At 31.5% G+C, this 25,977-nt stretch overlaps 1 protein-coding gene and 1 long non-coding RNA gene across 2 annotated transcripts in view; both read left to right on the top strand.

The window, feature by feature from the left end:
• Window positions 1-8,802, top strand: part of LOC132740404 (uncharacterized) — a 34,358-nt gene extending 25,556 nt beyond the window's left edge. The window contains exons 7-9 of the mRNA XM_060728299.1: window positions 2,052-2,624; window positions 4,873-5,032; window positions 7,058-8,802. Of these exons, the coding sequence (XP_060584282.1) occupies window positions 2,052-2,624; window positions 4,873-5,032; window positions 7,058-7,097 (773 nt within the window). The 3' untranslated portion in view covers window positions 7,098-8,802. The remainder of the gene's footprint in view (window positions 1-2,051; window positions 2,625-4,872; window positions 5,033-7,057) is intronic.
• An 8,004-nt stretch (window positions 8,803-16,806) lies between these two features.
• LOC132740377 (uncharacterized) lies at window positions 16,807-24,875 on the top strand. Its single transcript, XR_009627146.1, has 2 exons — window positions 16,807-22,179; window positions 24,641-24,875. It is a non-coding gene; the product is annotated as an uncharacterized LOC132740377 (long non-coding RNA).
• The last annotated feature ends 1,102 nt before the right edge of the window (window positions 24,876-25,977 follow it).

Raw genomic sequence — 25,977 nt, 5'->3', positions numbered from 1 at the left:
ATGAAATTTCATATGATGATAGATCTCATTAAGAAGAAGTGCAGTGCACAAGAATCAGTACTCTGCATTTCCTAATTTTTTAGTTATTTCCCTTTGTTAATTTTCATACTTTATTTTTGTCTTGGCCATTTCTCCTAATGTATAACGGCTATGGACTTGAAACTTCATAGGATGATAGATCTCATTAAGAAGAAGTGCAGTGCACAGGAACAGGTACTCTGCATTTCTTATTTTTTGAGTTATTGCCCTTTGTTAATTTTCATACTTTATTTTTGTGCGGGCCATTTCTCCTAATGTATAACAGCTATGGACTTGAAACTTCATAGGGTGATAGATCTCATTAAGAAGAAGTGCAGTGCACAGGAACTGGTACTCTGCATTTCTTATTTTTTGAGTTATTGCCCTTTGTTAATTTTCATACTTTATTTTTGTCCTGGCCATTTCTCCGAAAGTATATAAGCTAGGGACTTGAAACTTCATAGTTTGATAGATCTCATTAAGAAGAAGTGCAGTGCACAAGAACCGATACTCTGTATTTCTTATTTTTTGAGTTATTGCCCTTTGTTAATTTTCGTACTTTATTTTAACCAGGTCATTTCTCCTCAAGTATGAAAGCTATGGACATGAAACTTCTTAGGATGATAGATCTCATTAAAAAAAAGTGCAGTGTGCAAGAACTGGTACTCTGCATTTCTAATTTTTGAGTTATTACCCTTTATATATTTTCATATTTTATTTTTGTCCAGGCCATTTCTCATAAATTTTAACAGATATGGACTTGAAACTTCATAGAATGATAGATCTTATTGATAAGAAGTGCAGTGCATAGAAATTGCTGCTCTTCACTTATTATTTTTTGAGCTAATGCCCTTTGTTAGTTTTTGTATTTCATTTAACCAGGTCATTTCTCATCAAGTATGAAAGCTATAGACATGAAACTTCTTAGGATGATAGATCTCATTAAGAAAAAGTGCAGTGTACAAGAACTGGTACTCTGCATTTCTTATTTTTGAGTTATTACCCTTTATATATTTTCATATTTTATTTTTGTCCAGGCCATTTCTCATAAATTATAAAAGATATGGACTTGAAACTTCATAGAATGATAGATCTTATTGATAAGAAGTGCAGTGCATAGAAATTGCTGCTCTGCACTTATTATTTGTTGAGCTATTGCACTTTGTTAGTTTTCGTATTTCATTTTTGTCCTGGCCATTTCTCCTAAACTATATTGTTCACAAGGCGACACATCCGACTCACAGAGTTCTAGTTTTAGATACAATTTATGATAAAGAATATATTGCTATAATAGTTGACCTATATTTTGACCTTGTGACCTTCTTCCAAATTCATTAAATTCTACTGCAATATCACAAAGTTCATTGTTTAGAGATAAAAATGAACATCAGTCTCTTCTTACTATTTGATGTTGAATAATGCAATCTTGTTACACGAAGGCATCCTTGATTCTTAACAGATAGCCGTTTTACTATACAAGGACCCTTGTACAAGACCTTCAAGAAGACTAAACTATTTTATATTGACTCATAAATAACCTTGAACTTGAAAGTTAGATATGTAAGATTTACTTTATTTTTGCAGTATCTAACTAAAACTTTGTTATTTGTAAATGGATTGTCTTTGTACATGGACACAACAACCTTAAGGACAAGCCACTTACTTCTGAATTTGACCTTGACTAATGAGAGGCCTTTTGACTTTAAAGGAATTTCTTCAAACTTTGCTCAAATTTTCACTTATATGTTGTGACAGTGCAAGCTCAATGTCAAGGTATCCCTTGAAGGTCAAATGTCAAGACAATATTGTGTCCACCTGTATCTAAACTAGATGGTATTTAAGAAAGAAGGGTTTAAAGAAGAAACATAAAATGTCACAATTACACTCCTAAATATGGAGCTTTACTTGATTATCCTGATGCAAAGGGCCATAATAAATACTGAGCAGCATTATTAAATTAGAAAAAGCAGTTAAATGATGGAAAAACCTTGTTTATGAAAATAAGTTACGATAAATATTAAAATCATTTTCAGCTGTATCCGGATATGGAATTGATGAATGTGCTCAACAGTACATCAGAGCAATATTAGTTTCTGGTCAGAAGTTGAAGAGTGTGATAGAAGTCCATTTTGTGGATAAAGACTCTGTTGAAAAAGTATGCAAAGTATTTGATGGCTACTTTAACATGCGAAAAGATAATGATAAAGATCTTTTAGTATATGGAGAAAACATCAAATATGAAATTAGGAACACAGCTATTAAATTATGCAGCGGAGATATCCAGCTTTCTATAGCTCATGGAATTGCTATTTTTGTGGACAAACATTTGCCGCTTCCCAGCGACAATAGATTACTGAACAACTTACAGGCAATGGAAAAAACTGATTTTCAAAAGATGATGAAGCGAGTAAGAGAAAAAGATGAAATAGTCATTGTCCAATCAAAATGTAGGATGATGTATGATGTTGTTTTAGCAGCATTTCCAGATATCAAAGAAGAAAAGAGAAGTAAAAAGTGTTTGCATGATACAGTTGAAAAAATTCTGACAAAGGCATCAGATTTTGGATTCATTAGTTTTGCAATTTCATTACCTGAAACACATAAAGGTAGGTCATTTAAAATTCATTGAAGAAAATGTAAGCAATTGAAAACTTTTTGCCATCTTAAGATAAGGATATACTTTTCGGATACTGATGTGATATTCCCTCTCATTATACCCCTAACAAACAAAGTATACTGGACTCAGCTGGCTGTCAGTCCTTCTGTTGCAGATTTCTTGTCAGGTACATAACTCAGAATGTGCAAGAGATATCAACTTAAAATTTTGTTGGCAGTTAGATCTGAATGAGTAAATGTGTAGTGCATAAGAACCATAACCCTCCTTTCTTTTGCCTTTTGTTCATTTTTATACTTTGTCCATGATATAACTTGAGAACTATAAAAGGCATCAACTGTAAAATTTGTAGGTAGATAGATCTAACTGAGTAGAAGTTCAGTGCATAAGAACAGAAACCCTCCTTTCACTAATTTGAAGTTATTGCCCTTGTGTTAATTCTTAGCTCACCTGTCACAAAGAGACATGGTGAGCTTTTGTAATCGCTTTTGTTCAGCATTCATCCGTCCATCCATCCGTTCAAAATTCGTTTTGGCACTAGTTCTGTGCAACTACTGGCTGGAATTCAACAAAACTTTACAGGAACCATCAGTATCAACAAGAGATGCACATATTGCTGCTTTGTTCCAGCCAGACTCTCTAACTCAGAGTTATGACCCTTGATTAGTTGTGCAGTATGCATAAAGAGCAATAAACATTTCCATGCTTCTTCTCTGCAACTACTGGCTTTCAGAGATTAAACTCTAGTGGGATTTCAATGAAACTTCACAGATGTGATCGGTATCATCCCTTACTGTGCATATCGCCAGCACATTCTGCTACCCTGCAAAAAATGGCGGCCAGAACTATAAGTAGTAGCAATTTTTTAGTAAAATTTGTTTAGATTATTTCTCCTACACTTCTTATGGAATATAAAAAATTTTTATTATCAAAGGCGGTCAGGCATATATTACCAATATTTTGGCATTTATTGCGGATTTCATGTCAAAGCTTCCTTTTAGGGGCATAATTAAGTCACTTTGTAGTGACAGCTCTTGTTTTTTGACGTACAGACTTGAACCATGGTACAGTGTAACTTCCGAAAACCGAACACCCATGGGACTTGTCAAAAAGTTCGGATTTCAGAGGTTTCCGGAATTCAGAGGTTTATGATAATGTGGACAAGACTAAGCCACTTAATATCACTAAATGTCAAGGAAGATGTGGCCATTACTGTAATATCATATATAATAGTCTTTTAATCAAGATAAAGATGTGAATGAAAAGAATACATTTTTATCTTACACCTGCAAATGCTTTTGAATTTCTATCAGTTTGTAGAAATGTTGTTAATTGCATAAACTTACATATCGTCCGATGCTAGTTAATTAATTATTACATCAAATGCAATAAAATCCCTAAAGACGTTTGATGCATACATTGTCCCAACTAATTGTGATTTAATCCGCTAATAAACACTTCAAATTAACTGACCACGGTAAATTACTTTGATTAACCGCATCACTTCAAACATACCATTTCACAGTTTGTGATTTTAACGCGTGTCAAATTACACGATCACCGCTAATTAGTAAACAATCGATAGGTAGATTAAATCTTCCTGCAGGGTAAACATTCTCAATTTACAATGTATTTCACACCTTTGGATATTTCCGGTTTTCATTTGCATTGATTTGACTCTAATTTTACGAAAATATCGTCCGGAATTCAGAATTTAGAAGTTCCGGAATTCAGAAGTATTATATTAATAGAAAATAGAAGGGAAAAAATCGGGACCGAAAAAATTGTTCGGTTTTTAGAAGTTTCCGGATTTCAGAAGTTCCGGAATTCGGAAGTTACACTGTAGTAATTTCTGATGCTAAATTGAATTTTGATATTATCAACAAATCAAATCCTATCCCTATTGAGCTGAGTGGTCAGAGGGTTATTGATAATGAATATTACTCATTCATGGCATACTTCAAGATGAATCAAATCTGTTGGACAAAGGACATAACTAAGGATCAGTAAATCTAAGTTGTTATTTTCATTTTCCCCATGGAAATTGATTTATTTTGTGTTTAAATTCTGATGTTTGAACTATCACATAGTTGTTTATCTTGCTGAGATAAAATAGCCATAACACATTAATGTGAATTTGTTGCTCTTAACAGACTAGTGTTGGTATAAATTCATGCAGGACTGTAGTTATATTTATGATGCGAAAATAAGAATTTCTTTATATTGTTCTTATATTGTAGATGGTAGAATAACAAGACCTTGGATTCAGGAATTTTGTAAAGCACTTGTAGACTTCCTAAAGAGCAATAAAACAAGCTTGAAGGATGTAAAGATTGTTGGTACATGTGATAAAAACATGGAAGCTGTGTCAAAAGCTTTAGAGTTTTGCAGAAAAGAAAGGTAAAGATGGTTAATATATTAAAACTTCTTTCATACTTGTGCTTAAAATTGAAATACTGTTTAAGTGGTTTTTAGCTCGACTTTTCTATGAAAAGGGGAGCTATCCTACTCGCCCCGGCGTCGGCGTCGGCGTCACACCTTGGTTAAGTTTTTCGTACCACCCCACTTTATTTCAGAAGTATTACAAGTATGGCTTTGAAACTTACCATACTTGTTCACCATCATAACCTCCATCTACAGACAAGAGTACATAACTCTGTCAAGGTTTTTGACAGAATTATGGCCCTTTTTTGACTTAGAAAGTGTATTGAGCTTGGTTAAGTTTTTTGTACCACCTCACTTTATTTCAAAACCATTGGAGGTATTGCTTTGAAACTGACCATACTTGTTTACCATCACGACCTTCATCAACAGACAAGAGGACATAACTCTGTCAAGGTTTTTGACAGAATTATGCCCCTTTTTGACTTAGAAAATACATTGAATATGGGTAAAATCCACTTATTGCCTTAACCCTTTGAGATATTGCTTTGAAACTTTTAATGCTATTTCACATCATTACCCCTATCTGTACGCAAGAGAAGGTAACTCTGTCAAGGATTTGTTTTAAAAATTAAGGCCTTTTATCGACTTAGAATCTTGGTTAAGTTTTTAGTACCAGTCCACTTTTTGACTGAACTGTTTGAGATATTAATTTGAAAGTTGGAATACTTGTTTACAATCATGATTCCCAAACATGTCCAGGAGAAGGTAATTCTGTCAAAGATTTTATTTGAATTATGGCCCTTAACTGTCAATGTTTTGTATTATAGGCAAGCACTAAAAAACTTAAAAAATCTAAAAAAATTCATTCCTATCCACTTGTTCACTTTACCATAAATTATGTCATATAAACATTGCTGTAATATTCAAGGGTATCAAACAACTAGTTATTTTTCTCTTTTTGTACTTGAAATTAAAATCAGTAGTATATGCATATTTCACATTTTATCTCGCCTATTTGATTGGTGGACAAGTGACCAGCTACAGTGTTCAAGGGTATCACACAATTCAGTAAAATAATTCTTCACTAAATATCTTAATGCTCATGGCCATTGTTCACTTTAAAAATACAGAGATTCTTGTATTGCCTTTTACTGCAAAAACTTTTTTTATTGGCAAGCAATAAAAAAGTCGAGCGCGCTGTCTTACGGACAGCTCTTGTTTCTTCGGCTCCAAATTCTATGTTGTTTTTTTCCCAAATTTAGCATGTTTTTATTTCTGCGGACTTTATTTCTGCGCCACATTCTTTGGACAAAATGTGATTAAAATTCTGAGGTTGATCTTTATTATAAAGATCTATATCACTTTACACTACTTATATCATTTGCATGTACATTTGTACACATTCACATTTGTCTATCGTTGTTACGGCAAAACTGTACAGTAATTAATACTGGCACATGAAGTTAGTCATTATTATTTTACATGACATGGGTTATAATGTAGGACACATATCACAACAGATTCAAAACCAAAACATTGTAATATTCTGCGGGTTTTTATTTCTCGGGCGCTGAAAGTGTTCCTTGAATATGCAGAAATGAAGTCACCGCAGAAAAAAACACTAATATGGTAATTTGTTGTTAAATTTTGATGAAGCTCTCCCAAAATGATCCTGAAGTGGTTTTCTTCTAAGATTGGTGAAATTGTACAGCTAAAAAATGAAAAACCTTTAAACATCGCTTTCTCAACCACTCTGTAGATTTGGATCATCGCAATGGTTATGAAGTAGTCCTTGACAAAAATTGCTGAAATCATCACAGTCTGTTCAACAAGGAACATCCTGATAATTTAATCTTTAACATGTCAACCATGTCCTCTAGTGAAATATTTAGCGCAACCATGGCCCCCTTAGATTAAAATTTCAAACAACTTTTAACAATAGTAAAAATAAAACATCTTAGACATCTTAGATAAATATTGGTTTTAATTTTCAGTTGAATATTTGCTTTTCTTTTATAAATTTTTGTTTTGTTTTAACAGAGTTCTATATGGAGGATCTTTTTATGGAACCTTGGTCTAACAAAGAGATGAAAGGAGAATTGAATGGGGAGTCAACATTCAATATTGTATACTGAAATACCATTATATATGTTTGTACATGCATACACTTCTCAACTTTCCTGTGATTGGTTACATCTTTTTTTCCCCAATTGTTTTGAAAGATTTGTTTTGATGTTTGAATATTTTGTCCAAATTTCATATTTCTGAGTGAGATATCTGCTCCATAAATAATTGATTTTGGACAGATACAATTTTTTTAAGAAAAATATTATTCTTACAATGGCAGTGTTTTAAAGTGAATATATGATGTGTTTCACTGCTTTCAGATCTATAGATGCAAAAAATCACCTTGTAAGATCATGCATGTTTGTATTGATGTGAAAGTTTTTCTATTATTTGTATAACTACAAATACATAATTATGCCTTCATAAGATATTTTTTCGCCTTTATTATCCCCCTCCCGATTCCATATAGTTTTGGCGTTGTCCGTCCGTCCGTCCATCCGTCCCTCCGAATTTCGTTTCCGGAGTAGTTCTCTGCAACTACTGGCTGGAATTCAACGAAACTTTATGGGAATCATCAATATCAAGAGGAGATGCGCGTATCGTCGGCTTGTTCCGGTCCGACCCTTTAACTCAGAGTTATGGCCCTTGATTAGTTATGTAGTGTGCATATAGAGTAAAAATCGGTTCCGGAGTAGTTCTCTGCAACTACTGGCTGGAATTCAACGAAACTTTATTGGAATCATCAATATCAAGAGCAGATGCGCATATCGTCGGCTTGTTCCAGTCCGACTCTTTAACTCAGAGTTATGGCCCTTGATAAGTAATGCAGTATGCATATAGAGTAAAAATCGTTTCCACGCTACTTCTCTGCAACTACTGGCTGGAATTCAACAAAACTTTATGGGAACCTTCAATACCAAGAGGAGATGCGCATATCGTCACCTTGTTTGGGTCAGACACTTTAACTCAGAGTTATGGCTCTTGATTAGTAATGCAGTATGCCAGTGAGTGATATAGAGCAAAAATCTTTTCCGCGCTACTTCTCTGCAACTACTGGTTGGAATTCACAAAACTTTATGGGAACCTTCAATACCAAGAGAAGATGCGCATATCATTACCTTGTTGAGGTCAGACATTTTAACTCCGAGTTATGGCCCTTGATTAGTTATGCAGTATGCATATAGAAAAATATTTGTTTCTGCGCTACTTCTCTGCAACTTCTGGCTGGAATTCAATGAAACTTAATTGGAACCTTCAATACCAAGAGGAGATGTGCATATCGTCGCCTTGTTTGGGTCAGACATTTTAACTTAGAGTTATGGCCCTTGATAACTTATGCAGTATACAACCAGAGCAATAATCATTTCAGTGCTACTTCTCTGTAACTACTGGCTGGAATTCAATGAAACTTTATGGGATACGAAGAGGAGATGTGCATATAGTCACCTTGTTCCGGTCAGACACTTATAACTCAGATTTATGCTGTATGCATACATCTTATTGGCATTTCCAGATATTACTATTTCACACAGAGTTATGGCTCTGTTATTGCCCTGAATATTTATCAAGTTCAAAGAATATTACCGTTAATGCCATGATAAATATATAAATAAAGCCTTATGTCTTCAGTTGTTGTGTTAGTAATAACCAGTACTCGGCGGAGATATAAATTCAACGAATTTGCTTGTTAATTCATTTTTAATATTGCACATGTTATTTGACAAGTGATTAAAATCTTTAGAAATTCATCAAAATTGGCAAATGTTCACAAATAATGCAGTATATGAAAATTGGTTTAGCATTAATTAGCATATATTATGAAAGTTGTATTAAACAGATCAGTAAAGGCAAAACTAAGAAAGTTTTATGGCTCTTTTTAATGCTCCCCGAAAAAAATCGGGGGAGCATATAATCACCAGGTTGTCAGTCTGTCCGTACGTATGTCCCAAATTTGTGTCCGTCTAATAACTTAGTTATTTGAAATCGGATTTTACAACTATTTCACAGAACTGATCACCATATTGAGACAATGTGGCGCCCGCAACATTTGGAAAGCTACCTTTAAGGTCAAGGTCACAGCATGACCTTGCAGCAAAATCATGTCCGGCCCATAACTCTGTTATTTGTAGTAGGATTTTACAACTATTTCACAGAAATGATCACCACATTGAGATGACATGTCGCGTGCAACATTTGGTCGCTACCTTGCAGGTCAAGGTCACAGCATGAACTTGCAGCAAAACCGTGTCTTGCCCATAACTTCATTATTTGAAGGCGGATTTTTATAACTTTTTCACAGAAATGATCACCATATTGTGACGACGTGTCACAGGCAACATTTGGGTCGCTACCTTGAAGGTCAAGGTCACAACATGACCTTGCAGCAAAATCATGTCTGACCCATAACTTAGTTATTTGGAGTCCAATTTAACAACTATTTCACAGAAATGAGACAACATGTCGCGTGCAACATTTGGGTCGCTACCTTGAAAGTCAAGATCCCAGATGACCTTGTTCACAAATGCAATTTTGTTACACTTTGAAAATTGTCAGGACATAACTCTAATACTGTAAGAGACAGGGTTCCCGGTGTCGCTGGGCAATGGTGCCAAATGCAACAAATATTAATTCTGATGCATAAAATCTTTAATTGGCGAATTTTACTGGCGCCAACATAAGATAAAAGCGTCCGACAACTAGTACTTTTAAATATCATAAGCGGCCCAAATGTGAAAGGTCACGCGCGATTTGTTTGTTTATCAAACTGTATCATCAATTACATGTATGTCATCAATTGTGTGACACTTCTGGAATATTTCAAGATAAAAGTGTCAATGTGTTAATTTGAACAATTTACGTCTTTAATCCTCTGACTTGGAGCACTGATAATTACACAAAAGTCATGTGGTCAACTGGTGTTAGTAGCGAATCAGAGAAATGAAAGATCGTCTGTGATGTTGACAAACATTCAAAATTAGGTAAATTGACTCGTCAACTGATTAAAGATAATAATTACAGTTTGAAATATCAAATGGGATGACATTAAAAAGAATAATTTCACTAATGATTGATCTAAAGCCACTGTTTAATGCAGGGTTAATATTTTCATATCTGAATGTGTCTAATCACAGGCAAAACCTATTAAAATAAACAATATTCTTCATCGTTTAAAAAAAATTTAGTATCTATTTCATTTTTTTTCTCATTGATTTTCAGATTAAGTCAATTTACAGTAATGTTTTTTTATGCCCCTGCCAAATAATTTGGTCATGGTTCGATGTTTTTTGGCAGAGTTATGCCCCTTTTGCTTTGAAAATAATATGAAATTTTCAGTTTCCATTCATTATCTCCCAAATGGTATTACACATTCAACTCAAACTTGACATATAGATACATAAATTGGGGCACAGGCCAAGTTTGAATTTGGTCATGGTTCAATGATTTTTGGCAGAGTAATGCCCTTTTCACTTTGAAAATAATATGAAATTTTCAGTTTCTGTTCATTATCTCCCCAACAGTGTTACATATTCAACTCAAATTTGACATATGATAATGTCAAAAGAATGCGCAGATAAAGTTCGAATTTGGTCATGGTTCGATGATTTTTGGCAGAGTTATGTCCCTTTCTCTTTGAAAATAATATAAAATTTTCAGTTTCTGTTCATTTTCTCCTCTAGGATATTACACATTCAACTTAAATTTCACATATGGATATTTGAAAGAAATGCGCAGGTCAAGTTGGAATTTAGTCATGGTTGGATGATTTTTTGCAGAGTAATGCCCCTTTAACTTTAAAAAAAGACATTTTTTCAGTTCCTATTCATTATCTCCCAAACAGTTGTACATATTCAACTCAAATTATAGATATGTCATAAGAATGCATTGGTCAATTTCAAATTTGGTCATGGTTTGATGATAGCTGACAGAGTTATCCCTCTTGAACCTCGAAAAAAATCAGGCATTTTAAGTTTCCATTCATTATCTCCCCAATGGTTGTACACATTCAACTCAAATTTGACATAAAGATATTTGTGTCTGTAGATCACCAGAATGTCAGGTAGAAGCTTAGAGTGAGAAAGATCTTGGCTCAGTCCAGTCAGTGAGAATGAATAAGTGATAAGAGCTGCTACAGGCTAAATGGTGGAAAACAGGACTTCCAAACCTCATTGCTAACTTAAAATAATGTTTTTGATAACATTAATGTTGTCATGTGTATTTTTTTAAATGGAATTTGAAAACCACATGTCTATATTTTAAATAATAAACATGTGCAGCTGTAATAAAATGAAATATTATAAATACCCAGTTCTTGTTTCCTTTTTGTAAATATACATTATTTGTTGATACATAATCAGTTTTATTTTTTTATGCCCAATCTTAAAAAATTGGGTGTAAACTGTGATGGTGTGGTCTGTTGATGTATATATTTCTTGACTGAAATTGTTATTCATTTTGTTTTTTTTCTGTAATATTTTTTTTTTTCAAACATAATTCACATTCCATGTAGTAATGAAAGGATTGTTTGTATTATTTCATTTGCTTAAATCCTTGTTAAGTCTTAACAGTAACATTGTTAGATATTTTTTTACTATATAAATGTGTCTCGTACAATTATTTGAATGCCAAAGGAAAAATCTAATACATGTATAATAATTTTGTCATGATGATGTATAATTTTTAAAATTCTTCAAAATTTTTAATGATAAAGGTTATCAAAGTTAATTGGTAAAATCTGGCTCGATATTTTAAACCATATTATGTAAACAGGGATAATGCTTTATTATTTAATAAATTTTGCTGAATGGGAAAGTACGTAAAAAAGTGAGAAGTTCTGAAGGTCAACCAACATGAAGAAAATTCTTAAAAATCATGCATGTTCCCCTAAAATTCAGTTTAAATATAAAATTGTTCTTCTCCTTTTGAAAATATACTTTGTCATTTTCTCCTTACTTTAATGGCCCCTTCCCCTACCTATCAATACAATATATTGTCAATATTTTTAAGGTTGCAGCATTTTTTGTTCCAGTTCAAATGTTTAGGGTTTAATTAAGGAGTGTTTTAGAAAAAAATGCCTGTCATTTACAAATATATAAATGTATTGAGAACACAAGTAATTCAGTATTAGAAATTTTAAATGCTTAACTTTGCTAATAAAATCGATTTACTTTGACAACATTATTTATACATCTGCATGGTTTTTATAACATGAAAATACTTTATCTCTGTCTCTGTACTGTTGTCATATTTATAATTATGTATGATGTACAATTATAACCAAAGTGATTCTGTGGGTTTGGAAGTAATGTGCTTACCAACTTACTGTTGTAGTACTGAGCTTTCTTGAGTCGTATTGAGATTTATATGGTGATGACTTTTAAAATATTATAATTGTTCATAAAAAATGTTGTGTGTGACTTTTTTCTAAAATGCTGAAAAAAAAATGTTTTGCTTATTAGTTTATATTTCTGCTATACATAAGAGCATTTGCTACTGTTAATTCATAACCATTGTTATTTGTTTTGTTGTTTGCAGTGCAATGTCAACAGATGAAACACCTAACCTTCACTTTAATTTGTTGTGGAGTCATTCCCAAATGTTCTTCATGAATCAAATGAATAATTGGGCAAAAACAAATTATTTCATAATTATATATTGTAACCAAATTTTAATTTGTTGTATGTTGTGTTTTAAAGGGAGACACAGGCAAAATTTTCATATTTTCGATTTTGAATTTTATATCCAATATTCTATAAATGTCATCGAAATGAATAGACTAAGCAGTCTAGGGAACAAAACTTTTCTCCCTATAAAGAAAAAAATGTTGGTTTCCTAACCTGACCCACGCGGGTCAGGTTAGAGCATTTAGATTTCACCATAGTTATCACAGTGAACTATAAAAACATAAAAGACCCTGTCAAATGAGCGACTAAGACTTGTTTTAATCTTACAATATCCACAATATTTTTTTTTTACTTCTAGGGTTTGTAATTGTCAAATGACTTGTTTTGAAACTATTCATGATTTTGTCTGCGTCTTCATTTCGTTTAACATAATTATCTAGATTTATTTATGTTTAAAACATACATTATATAGCATTTATACAGAAATAAACATGCTGGGCCTTTTAATCACCTTTAAAATCTTCATTTAAGAGTGATTTAAGTAAACATGGTAAATTTAATATTTTGTCATAATTATATTTGCCTGAGTATCCCTTTAAAATTTAAACTTTATTAGATTTGATATGCAAACATAAATCATAATACAATTCTGTGTTTATATTAGACTGATTTGATTATTTGCATGATTGGATGTACTACAGGTAACAAAAAGAAATGAACCTTAAACAGTTATTTTATTGTTAAAAGTGTAAATTATATAATGGATATACATTTATTGGTAAATACGTTTTTCTGTTTAAGTATTTCTATTCTATTTTAATTATATAATTATGTTTATTGAAATATATTTAGAAGTATATTGAAATATATTTAGAAGTGTGAAAGTATGGAAGGGTATGTATGTTGTTGGTAAATTACAATAAAATTACAGTGTTCTTTTTGTATGGCGTTTGATGCTTCACAAGGAAGACTTAAACACTTTAACACTTTTACTATTTTAAATACCACAAGAGCAAACTTTTTGAAAAATTACTTATGTTATCTATTACAATATAAGATGGATTTGATTCTTAATTACTTATGTAAATAAGAGGTATATAAATGTATTTAAAATTTAGTTTTAAATCTTTTAAAAGGCAGAAATCTAAAGGTATATCAGTATTCAATTCTGTCAAAATTCCTGACAAGACTCATTTGATAAAGTCTTGTACATATCTCTTAATGACCCTTATAAATATGATGTATGGCTAAGTTGAGACTGAAATTATGTTAGCTTGGTGGTGACATTTAAGACTTCTTTTACTTTAAATTGGCATATCAACATGATTTGATTGATTGTAAGTTATTTTGATTAAACATTGTGATACAGTTTGTATGTTGCCATTTTTCTAGAATTTGAATTGCTACTACTTTCAATTATTACTCATTAAGATTAATGTGCCTTTTGATTAATTCTTATAGTTGATAGTTATTTTTGACTTAGCTTTTTGACTGATTCTTATGATAGAATTTAATTCAAATGACATGAATGAACAAAACCCAAACTCCCATGAGCTTATTTCATGTAACATGCTTCTTAACTTCCAATTTATGTGGGTTTTGATGTGCTAAATATTATTGAATATAAACCTTTGTGTTTTGCTATAAAGTATTTTCAAGCAAGTTGTGAAAGGGCACTTTAAATATATTTAATATATAGAGGATATTGAATGAGTGTAGGTTTAATACTAAATTTATTGAATGAGTTGAATAATATCATATTATGCAAGCCTCTGGCGAGCATAATATTTTTTTATTCAACAAGTTCAATAAATTTAGTATTGAATCTACACGAATATTAAGAGGATATTTTTTCGTTTGAGTGAAATATGGAATATATTTTCACGAATCATGATAAAATGCCACATATTTTCACGAGCCGGGACGGCGAGTGAAAATATGTGGCATTTTATCATGTTGAGTGAAAATATATACCATATTTCACGAAAAACAAAAAAATAACCTTTTTATTTAATTTCATTATCAAAGAAAAATGGTTACGAACCCTAGCTATTGCTTGCTACGCAACTGCAATTGTACAGCTCGCAGCAATATATTATTGCGTCTTGTTTTGCACGCGATATTTGGCGCTACATTGTGACGTCACGTAAACAACTGTTTAAACGTCTGTACAGCGTTAATAACTGAATTAAAGATATTGGTGTCCGGATTTATTTTCTTAGTTAGACCATTTTTTATCATTCTAGATAGTTTTCAAAGCAAAATTCAACAAAAATTTGATTTGTATTTATCAGATTTTTCAAACAAAATGGCGAAAGAAGTCCCTTAAAATGAATAATAGTTTTGACTCCGCCCACTTTCATATTTATATTTCATATTTATTTTTAAAAAATATGAAATATATTTGACTGATATAGCACCATATTTCATGGGTAAAATTAAATAAAATATTCTATTTATCACATGTATAAAATAAGAATGAAAAACTGTTAAAAAGAGACTTTTTTCATTGACAGGCCTATAGTGTAACGCTAACATTAGCGCGCTTTAACGCTATGGTCTTATATAGCGAAAATGACGTCACGTCAAAGTGTTATAATAATTGTATTAAGTGTAATATTGTTTTTATTAAATGGCTTTTTAACACTCCTGCGCCGCGGTTTATGTGATAAAAATGTATTTAAAATAAGAAAACATCAAAAATTTAGGAAAGAATATGTAATTTTAATAGAGAAATAAACAAGTTAAGTGGAAGATAATTCTCAATATCAAATTTTTGTTTTCTTTGCTGCAAAGGTTATATAAGTCATGTTTATGTAAATTTATTCATAAATACAATTCAATTATGTTTGATTAAATTGTATTATAAGTTTGAAATGGGAATAAAATTGATCATTTAAATTTGTTGTTGTTGTTCTTACAACTATAGTTTATGCTTTATTTATCAATATCGTAAAAAATCGACCAGCCCTCAGTCCATTTTGATAATTCCAAGTACAGTTCATACGCTGGACATATCTTGAGAATAGTAGACTAGAAAATCCATGTTTAGAAAACTTTAAGTAAAATTAATCCCCAATGGTGAAAAATGTGTGGTTCCAAGTAAAATATCTCTGCAAATAGACCAATCTGCCTTGTGTTTGGTTTGATGTGATGAAAACCTTTTGTCTGCTTTTGTTTTCCAGAGGATCCATCGATTCCTACACCATTTGAAACATGTTGTACGGCAATGCTGAAGGGCATAACTACATTCCTCCGTGATAGTTACTCGGATTTAGACCAGATAGATATCGTTGATACGTCTACAGATGTGGCCGAAATACAATGTACTACAGAATGAACTGCAAAAAACAAAACCAAAGGAAATCATTGTATAGGAAAAATGATAGTAATGATATTGAATGAGACCATGGTCCATTATCAGATAGTCTGAACTGTTATAAATTTAGCTTTCTTTGATACTATCAGACCAATATCTTTTCCTTTTAAAGAGAGAGATTGTGATTTTTATATTTCAATGACTGGATATAAGGACATGTTTTTATGAATTTGTAATACCAAAAACAACTGCATCTTTCAGAAGTTTGTGCTGGATTTGTTAAAATACATTATTGATAATTCTATTAAGATATTTGAATGAAAAACTCAATATGAATCGGTGTCAGCTTGGCCCTAAACTTACTCAGCTACTAGGTCATTCTTGTCAATATTTATAATACTGGAGAAAAAACAAACATACACTATCTTTCACTCACTTACTAGATAATGTTCATCACAGATTTAAGACAGAGTTTTATCGAAAATATATTATTTATGCATTTTGTTAATGTAGAATTTACGATTTTTGGGTAATTTAGTTATGTTTGTTTCTTAGAATTTTACGTACACAGTATTTCAAAATATTTCAAAAGCAACAAAACAGATATTTTCTATATATAACAAAATGTAACAATTTAGACAGCATCTATATTATTGTAGCTTTAGTATTTTTTGGCTTTGCTGACCTGTTCCAAGTTGACCCATGCCAAGTGGGTTTAGGGCCAAGTTCATCCTTTACCTGAAAATCTTACATTGGTTTTTTGTGTATGAAAGTTTTCTTTTTTAGCTCGACTATTCGAAGAATATGAGAGCTATTGTAGTCGCCCCGGCGTCGGCGTCAGCGTCATCGTCCGCGTCAGCGTTGGTTAAAGTTTTTTGTAAATTCAAATATCTCAATTATTGCTTGAGATATTCAATTGAAACTTACAATACTTATTTATAGTAACAATGTACATCAGATTGACAAGTTCGATAACTCTGTCTACAATATTGACAGAATTATGCCCCTTTTTAACTTAGAAATTTTGGTTAAAGTTTTTTGTAAAGTCAAATATCTCAATTATTGCTGGAGATATTCAATTGAAACTTGCAATACTTATTTATAGTAACAATGTTCATCAGATTGACAAGTTGGATAACTCTGCCTACAATATTGACAGAATTATGCCCCTTTTTAACTTAGAAATTTTGGTAAAAGTTTTTTGTAAAGTCAAATATCTCAATTATTGCTTGAGATATTTAATTGAAACTTGCAATACTTATTTATAGTAACAATGTACATCAGATTGACAAGTTGGATAACTCTACCTACTATATTTTCAGAATTATGCCCCTTTTTAACTTAGAAATTTTGGTTTATGTTTTTTGTAAATTCAAATATCTCAATTATTGCTTGAGATATTCAATTGAAACTTACAATACTTATTTATAGTAGCAATGTACATCAGATGGACAAGTTTGATTACTCTACCTACAATATTCACAGAATTATGCCCCTTTTAACTTAGAAATTTTGGTTAAAGTTTTTTGTAAAGTCAAATATCTCAATTATTGCTTGAGATTTTCAATTTAACCTTACAATACTTATTTATAGTAACAATGTTTATCAGTTTGCAAAATCGCATAACTCTGCCTGCAATACTTGCAGAATTATTTGTTTTAAAACTTAGAAATTTTGGTTAAAGGTTAAAGGTCTTCAAAGATATTTACTTGAAACTTTACACATGTACTTAGGGTCATAATTGGAGGGTCATAATTGTTGTATGTCACTGACCAAGTTCCGTAACTCTATCTTGCATTAAGCTGATTCATCTCCCCTTTTCTACTTAGTCTCTTGGTTAATGTTTACATGCAAGTTTTACATATTTCAATAACTATTAAAGATATTTATTTAAAACTTCACATATGCATTTAGAATCATAATTGTAGGTCACTGACCAAGATCCATAATTCTATCTTGCATTTAGGCTGATTTTTCTCCCCTTTTTCAACTTATAAATTCCTGGTAAAGTTTTGCTTGTAAGCTGTTATGTCCATAACTACTGAAGAGTTTGTGCCTTTTTGGGACATTTTTATGCATTCATAATAATAAAGCAGTGATTTACTTGATAAAACATCTTAATAACAAGCCTTTGTTCCTTTTTCAGTCAATTTTATGTATTCATAGGAAATTAGCATTATTATACTCAATAAAACACCCTTGTGACAATTTTTGGATAGTCGGTATTGGCTTGACTATTCAAAAATTGTCACAATGGTGAGTATAATAATGCTAATTACTGACTAAGAATTTACGTTCAAGTTGCATACCACCTCAGATATTTTGCTATTCCATTGACATCTCGCTTTGAAACAAGTTGAAATTTTATGCTCTTCTTTGAGAGCATAATAGGACTCTCCCGAAGACCTATAGCCGTAACATGGATTTAAAGAAAAATTTGGCCCTTTTGTTAATTTAGAAAATGTTACATTATCAAGGCTCTTTTAATATCAAACACTTAGAATAGTCGAGCATGCTGTCCTACCGACAGCTCTTGTTATGATTCATAAAGATCTAGTTGCATTATTTAAGCCATCATTTAGACTTTAAATGGGTTATAGGCCAGCCTTGTTTTCTTCAAATGTTATGTCGTTTTTGAATTGATAAGATCAGTCATTTCTTGCAGATTAGCTTAAATTGACAACATCAAGAGAAATAAATTGCAGAAGAAGAAAGTTATTTGATGATGGAGACATGTCCACTGCTTGTTTATGGATTTGTTTTTAATGTTAAGAGCAGATAAAACTCATGGTTATAGAAGTTGATATATAAAACTTTCATTTAATGGACATAGTTAATTGCACCGTTAACTTAAAAAAGTGAACAATAATTTAACATATGAGTATCATCCGAAAGAGGCTGAATGGTTAGTCACTGACTTCAAACCACTTGTTTCTCACCGCTGTAGGTTCAAACCATGTAAACATCTTCAAGTTCTTTCATGTGAGAAAGCTATCCTGCTAGCTTAAGGATGGTTGGGTCTTCTACTCAAGAGCCAGTTTATGCCTGAAATGACACCAAAGAGGGGCACCTGAGGTCTTCCTCCACCAGTTAAGCTGAAAAGTCACCATATAACCTATACTGTGTTGGTGCAATGTAAAACCCAATTAAAAGAAAAAAAAATCATCTAAAAAATTACGAATATGTTCAGTTAGTGTCACAAACATCTCTAACTTAACCAAGTAAAGTACAAGAAATGCATATTGTTCTGATGAAATCCATTCAAAAGAATGAAAAAGAAAATATTGCTTATGAATTCATCATTATTTGAATATTGATAAATTTATATGTCTTCTATAATAATTTTGTCTTTTAGATTTTGAATATATTTATTCTAGAGTTTGTTATCTTGTATTGATGAATTGTTTGGATTTTTCTTTTTATGACATATTTGTGAATATATTTTATATATTTGAAATTTGTGATCATTATGAAGTTGAAAATTTGTATTTGTTATTGTGTTTAAATCTTAATTTATCAAATACCCTTGCTTTTGTGGTATTGATTATATTTTGATGTCATTTGCATTATACTAATAGATGAATGTAAGCCTTACACTAAAAACAGTGATTCTTTTCTGTATACTGTAAACAGTTCATATTTTGGGTATGTGATAAATAGAATATTATATATGTGTAGCTTCATTACTAAATTTTATTGAACTTAATATATATGATTTAAATCAACTGGTTCAATAATTTCAGTGTTGAACCTAAACTCTTTCAATTTTCTCTTTTTATCACATACGCAACAGCACAGAAGTGTAATAAAGTTTAAATAAAAATGATTTTACACTATTGTAACAACAATTCAGTGTGACTTCTAGTTTATATGTGTTAAAACTCAAAATTGTTAGTGTTACACTAAAAGTGTGTCAATGAAAAATGACTTTTTTAACTGTAACCTGTTCTTATTTTTGATATGTGATAAAATATTATATATAATATATATTATATTCATTTAGATTCAATACTAATTTAAGATTTATTAAACTTGTTAATAAATTAAGTATTAAAGCTACACTTGTTTAATATCTTCTATTTATTTTGTTGTTTGAAATTTTGATTGCTGAAAATAGAAGTATAATTTTAATATTTCCATACATAGAAAATAATTATCATAAGTATGTATGTACTTATAAGAGTTGTCTTTTTCTGTATTTCATTGTAATTCTGTGACTGAATGGATACGGTCATTGACTTCAAATCACTCCCTTCTTGACTGATGGTTTGAATCCCATCAGAGTTTTTAAATTCTCTCATGTAAGGAAGCAAATATACACAAGATCTGTGGTTCTACACAGCTGTCATCTAGTGCCTGAAATAATTTTAAGAGGTAATCCTTGACCAGGACAGCTGAAAAGTTGCTAGATGTTTTATTTTACAGTGTTGTTGTCACATAATATTCAAAACAAAAAAAACATGTATAAGAGACTGATTGATATAACACTTTATATAAAGATGTGAAATTTTGATGTGTAACTATTATGGAGACTTATCAATGTAAAATTATGCTGTTTTGATTATTCATGTAGATTGATTTGAATGGTCAACATTTTTCTTTCTGAATGCTTATTTGCCCCAAAGTATTTTTTTTCTGTAAATTTAAGTACATGTTGTACTGTCCTAATCTATTTTTAAACTTTGTTGATTTGTATATAATATATGATCACATAAACATGTATATGATTGTAAAATATAATTTCACTGTTCAAAGCACTGTATTGCAAATTAAGGTACCTATTCTAATTTAGTGTTGAAAATTCACACATGTTTTTACCATACAATCTAAATCTTGACTCTAAAAGAATATGTAACTAAAAAGCATCTTTATAAAATAATTAAAAATCATAAGTTAAAAGGATTTCAGTAGAAGTTAATAATTGCCTAAAGAAACTTTGAAAGCGTTCCCGTTCCAGATACATTGAAAATAGTCAATGGTTTAGTATTAGTCTTGTTCTGCTGCCATATTTCCCGTACTGTTTCATTTCTAGATACATTTGTACATGGAAAATAGTCAATGTGTTATGTTATTGGGCTTATTCTGCTGACATATTTTACTTTAATCAATGTGTTATGTTTTTGGGCTTATTCTGCTGCCATATTTTACTTTTTGTTTTCAGTTCCAAGTGCACAATGATGAGTATTAAGTTCAAACAATAAGTCTCACTCCATTCAATAATTTACTGTTTCTTCTGTTATAGCATAATATACTTTTGCTTGGGTTGTTGTAAATAGTTACAATTTCTTGTTACTTTACATTTGAATTTACACTATATTATGTTGACTTGTTATGCTTTGCAGTCAGAAGGTTGTTTGCTAATATTTATTGTATATTTTGCTTTAAACCGTTTGATTTGATACAAGGAATCAACTGATTGTTTAGGACTTGTTGTATTTTTGTGACTTCCAAACATGGTCTTTTTTCAAATAAAGATATTTGACTAAAATAATGATGACCAATTTAACAGAATTTTGTTTTGTATACTACACTGCTAAATTACATGTTTGTATAAGATACATAACAATTAAATCTATTGTATAGTGAGGAAATCATATTTGGCAACTTTACATTGCTTAATACCTGCATGCACTGCTGACGCTCGTAATAATTTGCATATACCATTCACAGGCACTTTTACATGATACTAACATTTAATATTACCTATTTGAACATAATAATGAAAATCATTTTCATCTTACAAACTGCAAATACAAGTAAAATTCCTAAATTCTTTAAAACAAATGTTCTAAGGTTGACTTACAAAAATAAGAGTCTTACTTTAAATTTGCCATTGAGTTTTATGAAATTAATAATATTCTATTTTCATAAATGAAAAAAATAATCTATTTATTCAGTCATAGAGTCTTATTTATTTTTTTCACCATATTTAATTATTATGTTTCATTATTTTATAAAAGTTTAATTTTTGAAGTGTGTTACATTAAGAAATAGCTATATATTATAAAATACAAAAGAAATGGTTTGCATTTTACTGGACAAAGAAAGGAATGCTCAGCTTACCAATGTGTTTCCAGCTTGACATGGGACCAGCAACAAACTTGATTGTTTGCCTTTATGTTATTTTATATGTCATATTTTAATTGATCTAATGTGTTGATTTTTAGCTCGACTATTCGATAAGAATAAGTAGAGCTATTGCAGTCACCCGAGCGTCGGCGTCGGCGTCGGCGTAACCACTTATGTTAAAGTTTTTGTAATAGTTCAAATATTTTCAAAGTCCATTGACATATGGCTTTGAAACTTTGTACACTTGTTCACCATCATGACCCCAACCTGTAGACAGGAGGAGGTAACTCTATCAAGCATTTTGACAGATTTATGCCCCTTTTTCGACTTAGAATTTACGTTAAAGTTTTTGTAATAGTTCAAATATTTTCAAAGTCCATTGACATATGGCTTTGAAACTTTGCACACTTGTTCACCATCATGACCCCAACCTGTAGACAGGAGGAGGTAACTCTATCAAGTATTTTGACAGAATTATGCCCCTTTTTCCACTTAGAATTTACGTTAAAGTTTTTGTAATAGTTCAAATATTTTCAAAGTCCATTGACATATGGCTTTGAAACTTTGCACACTTGTTCACCATCATAACCCCAACCTGTAGACAGGAGGAGGTAACTCTATCAAGCATTTTGACAGAATTATGCCCCTTTTTCGACTTAGAATTTACGTTAAAGTTTTTGTAATAGTTCAAATATTTTCAAAGTCCATAGACATATGGCTTTGAAACTTTGCACACTTGTTCAACATCATGACCCCAACCTGTAGACAGCAGGGGGTAACTCTATGAAGCATTTTGACAGAATTATGCCCCTTTTTCGACTTAGAATTTACGTTAAAGTTTTTGTAATAGTTCAAATATTTTCAAAGTCCATTGACATATGGCTTTGAAACTTTGCACACTTGTTCAACATCATGACCCCAACCTGTAAACAGGAGGAGGTAACTCTATCAAGCATTTTGACAGAATTATGCCCCTTTTTCGACTTAGAATTTACGTTAAAGTTTTTGTAATAGTTCAAATATTTTCAAAGTCCATTGACATATGGCTTTGAAACTTTGCACACTTGTTAACCATCATGACCCCAACCTGTAAACAGGAGGAGGTAACTGTATCAGGCATTTTTTAGCTCGACTATTCGATAAGAATAAGTAGAGCTATTGCAGTCACCCGAGCGTCGGGGTCGGCGTAACCACTTATGTTAAAGTTTTTGTAATAGTTCAAATATTTTCAAAGTCCATTGACATATGGCTTTGAAACTTTGCACACTTGTTCACCATCATGACCCCAACCTGTAGACAGGATGAGGTAACTCTATCAAGCATTTTGACAGAATTATGCCCCTTTTTCGACTTAGAATTTACGTTAAAGTTTTTGTAATAGTTCAAATGTTTTCAAAGTCCATAGACATATGGCTTTGAAACTTTGCACACTTGTTCAACATCATGACCCCAACCTGTAGACAGCAGGAGGTAACTCTATTAAGCATTTTGACAGAATTATGCCCCTTTTTCGACTTAGAATTTACGTAAAAGTTTTTGTAATAGTTCAAATATTTTCAAAGTCCATTGACATATGGCTTTGAAACTTTGCACACTTGTTCAACATCATGACCCCAACCTGTAAACAGGAGGAGGTAACTCTATCAAGCATTTTGACAGAATTATGCCCCTTTTTTGACTTAGAATTTACGTTATAGTTTTTGTAATAGTTCAAATATTTTCAAAGTCCATTGACATATGGCTTTGAAACTTTGCACACTTGTTCACCATCATGACCCCAACCTGTAAACAGGAGGAGGTAACTGTATCAGGCATTTTTTTTACTATCAAGCACTAAGAATAGTCGAGCATGCTGTCCTACCGACAGCTCTTGTTTTAATTCAATTCAATTCAATATTTTATTTGGCATTAAACTACATATAGCATATAGCCATTATTACATAATATAGGTAAAGTGTAATACATTTTACAATAAATTGTTCATAAAACAGTACAAAATGTTTTCAGAGAAGTTATTAACAATATACCTTCATGAGATTTAGCAATTAACAATATGAGATATATACTTAACATTGAAATAAATTGTTATTGTTGTCTATATGTATATATATATGTATGCAAATACAATCATACAATATGTTTTCAGATATGTTATTTACGGTATGCCTTTATTTAGATCTAACAATATACAAGTTAATCAGAATTTCTTACTTTAAGTGAAAAATATAAATATCTTGACAAATTATTAAGTTCTTTTTCATTTTTAGATGACATTAAAGTTTCCATTTTTTGAAGTGTAGGCCAACGGCAAAAATATGGTTTTAAAAATTTCTTACGAAGGTTAAAATATTTTGGACAAACGAGTAAAAAATGGAATTCGTTTTCAATGACATGCATATTGCATTGTTGACATAGTCTATTTTCTCTTGGAACTCCGTTGTGCCTACCAATTTCAATTTCTAGATTATGTGATGATAGCCGAAATTGCGTCAGTTGTACTCTGTATTTATTTATATTTACACAATTTAAGTATTTTTCAAATTCGAGGTCGATTTTTTTAATAAAAACATTCTTTAATGGAAATCACATAATTTTGTCTTGACCATTGTTGACAGAATGTAAGTGAATCTATTACTAATTTTGATTGTCAAGATTTTGCAGAGCGATGCCTCAATCTTTACCAATTACTTCAAATACGTATGATTTCTGTTATGAATGATGCGTTATGTTTTGTGTTGTATTTGAAATAATTTCTTCTGGAATAAAATCTACCAATCAATCATTGGCTTGTACTTAAATAAAACAGACACAAGAATTTTCCAGTTTATGTTCAATCAATTGCAAACATACATCACTGGGTTGAAAATCTTTCAGGGACATTTGAATATTTTATATGATGGAACGATAACGATTAAAATCAATGGATGTTTCATTGTGGAAAAAGTTAGACTGCAGTTTTCAGTATAATGGACTTGACATTGAGCAAACTGATGGACAGATATACCTGAGACAAAAGGATTACACAGAAGAAATAAAGCAAGTTGACCGAGATATCCATCCTAATTGTTGTCAAGAACAACATCTATCAAGAAATTGTTTGTCAGCTACACTGGATAGCCACACAGTGTAGACAAGGTCTTTCATTTGATGTCCTAGATCTCGCAACCTATTGTGACTTGGGTGATCCCAAACTCCGGAAAAAAATCAACAAAGTGGTTAGAAAAGCCACTGCAATCAGTACAAACTTGTATTTTCATGGGTAGGGGGAATTGAGGACTTTGAACTTATACTCTACACCGATGCCTCCTATGCCAACATTTCAGATAGATTTTCTAGTGCTGGAGGTTATTTTATATTCATAAAAGGTGAGAATAGGAAGATATGTCCCATAGCTTGGAGTGAAGAGTACATTTGCAGCTGGAGCCCTCCCATAAAATGTTTTACTGGTAACAAATCTCTATGTCAGAACATTCGCTCAACAAAACTTATCTTTGTCAAACGTCTCAGTATGGACTTGGCAAGCATTAAGGAGAATGTCTGCATGAGTGACATCACCATGACCTGGGTCCACACCAGCATTTAATTTGCAGATTCTTGACTCATGTTAGATTTATTGCCCTGTTTATATTGAAACGCAGTCGGGGTCTGCTTCCCAAACACGCAACAATATCCAGGACGTGAGTTCTTCTCGAACGCACGTGGAGTATTAAAAATTGAACCTACAAGGGAAAAACAGAACACAAAAACCTGAAATAAAAGTACACAAATAATTTATTTAGATTTCATATCAAATACAGTTAAATTCGTAAGTATCTGTAAAATCCTCGTCGATGAGCCACGTCTGGAAGGGTTAGTGATAATCCTCGTCTTATAGGCTGTGAACT

The sequence above is a fragment of the Ruditapes philippinarum genome, unplaced genomic scaffold (genome assembly GCF_026571515.1).
Source record: "Ruditapes philippinarum isolate M1 unplaced genomic scaffold, ASM2657151v2 ctg2386_1_1_1_1, whole genome shotgun sequence".
NCBI lineage: Eukaryota > Metazoa > Mollusca > Bivalvia > Venerida > Veneridae > Ruditapes > Ruditapes philippinarum.
The sequence above is the reverse complement of the archived record's forward strand: the minus strand, read 5'-3'. Positions and strand labels throughout refer to the sequence as shown.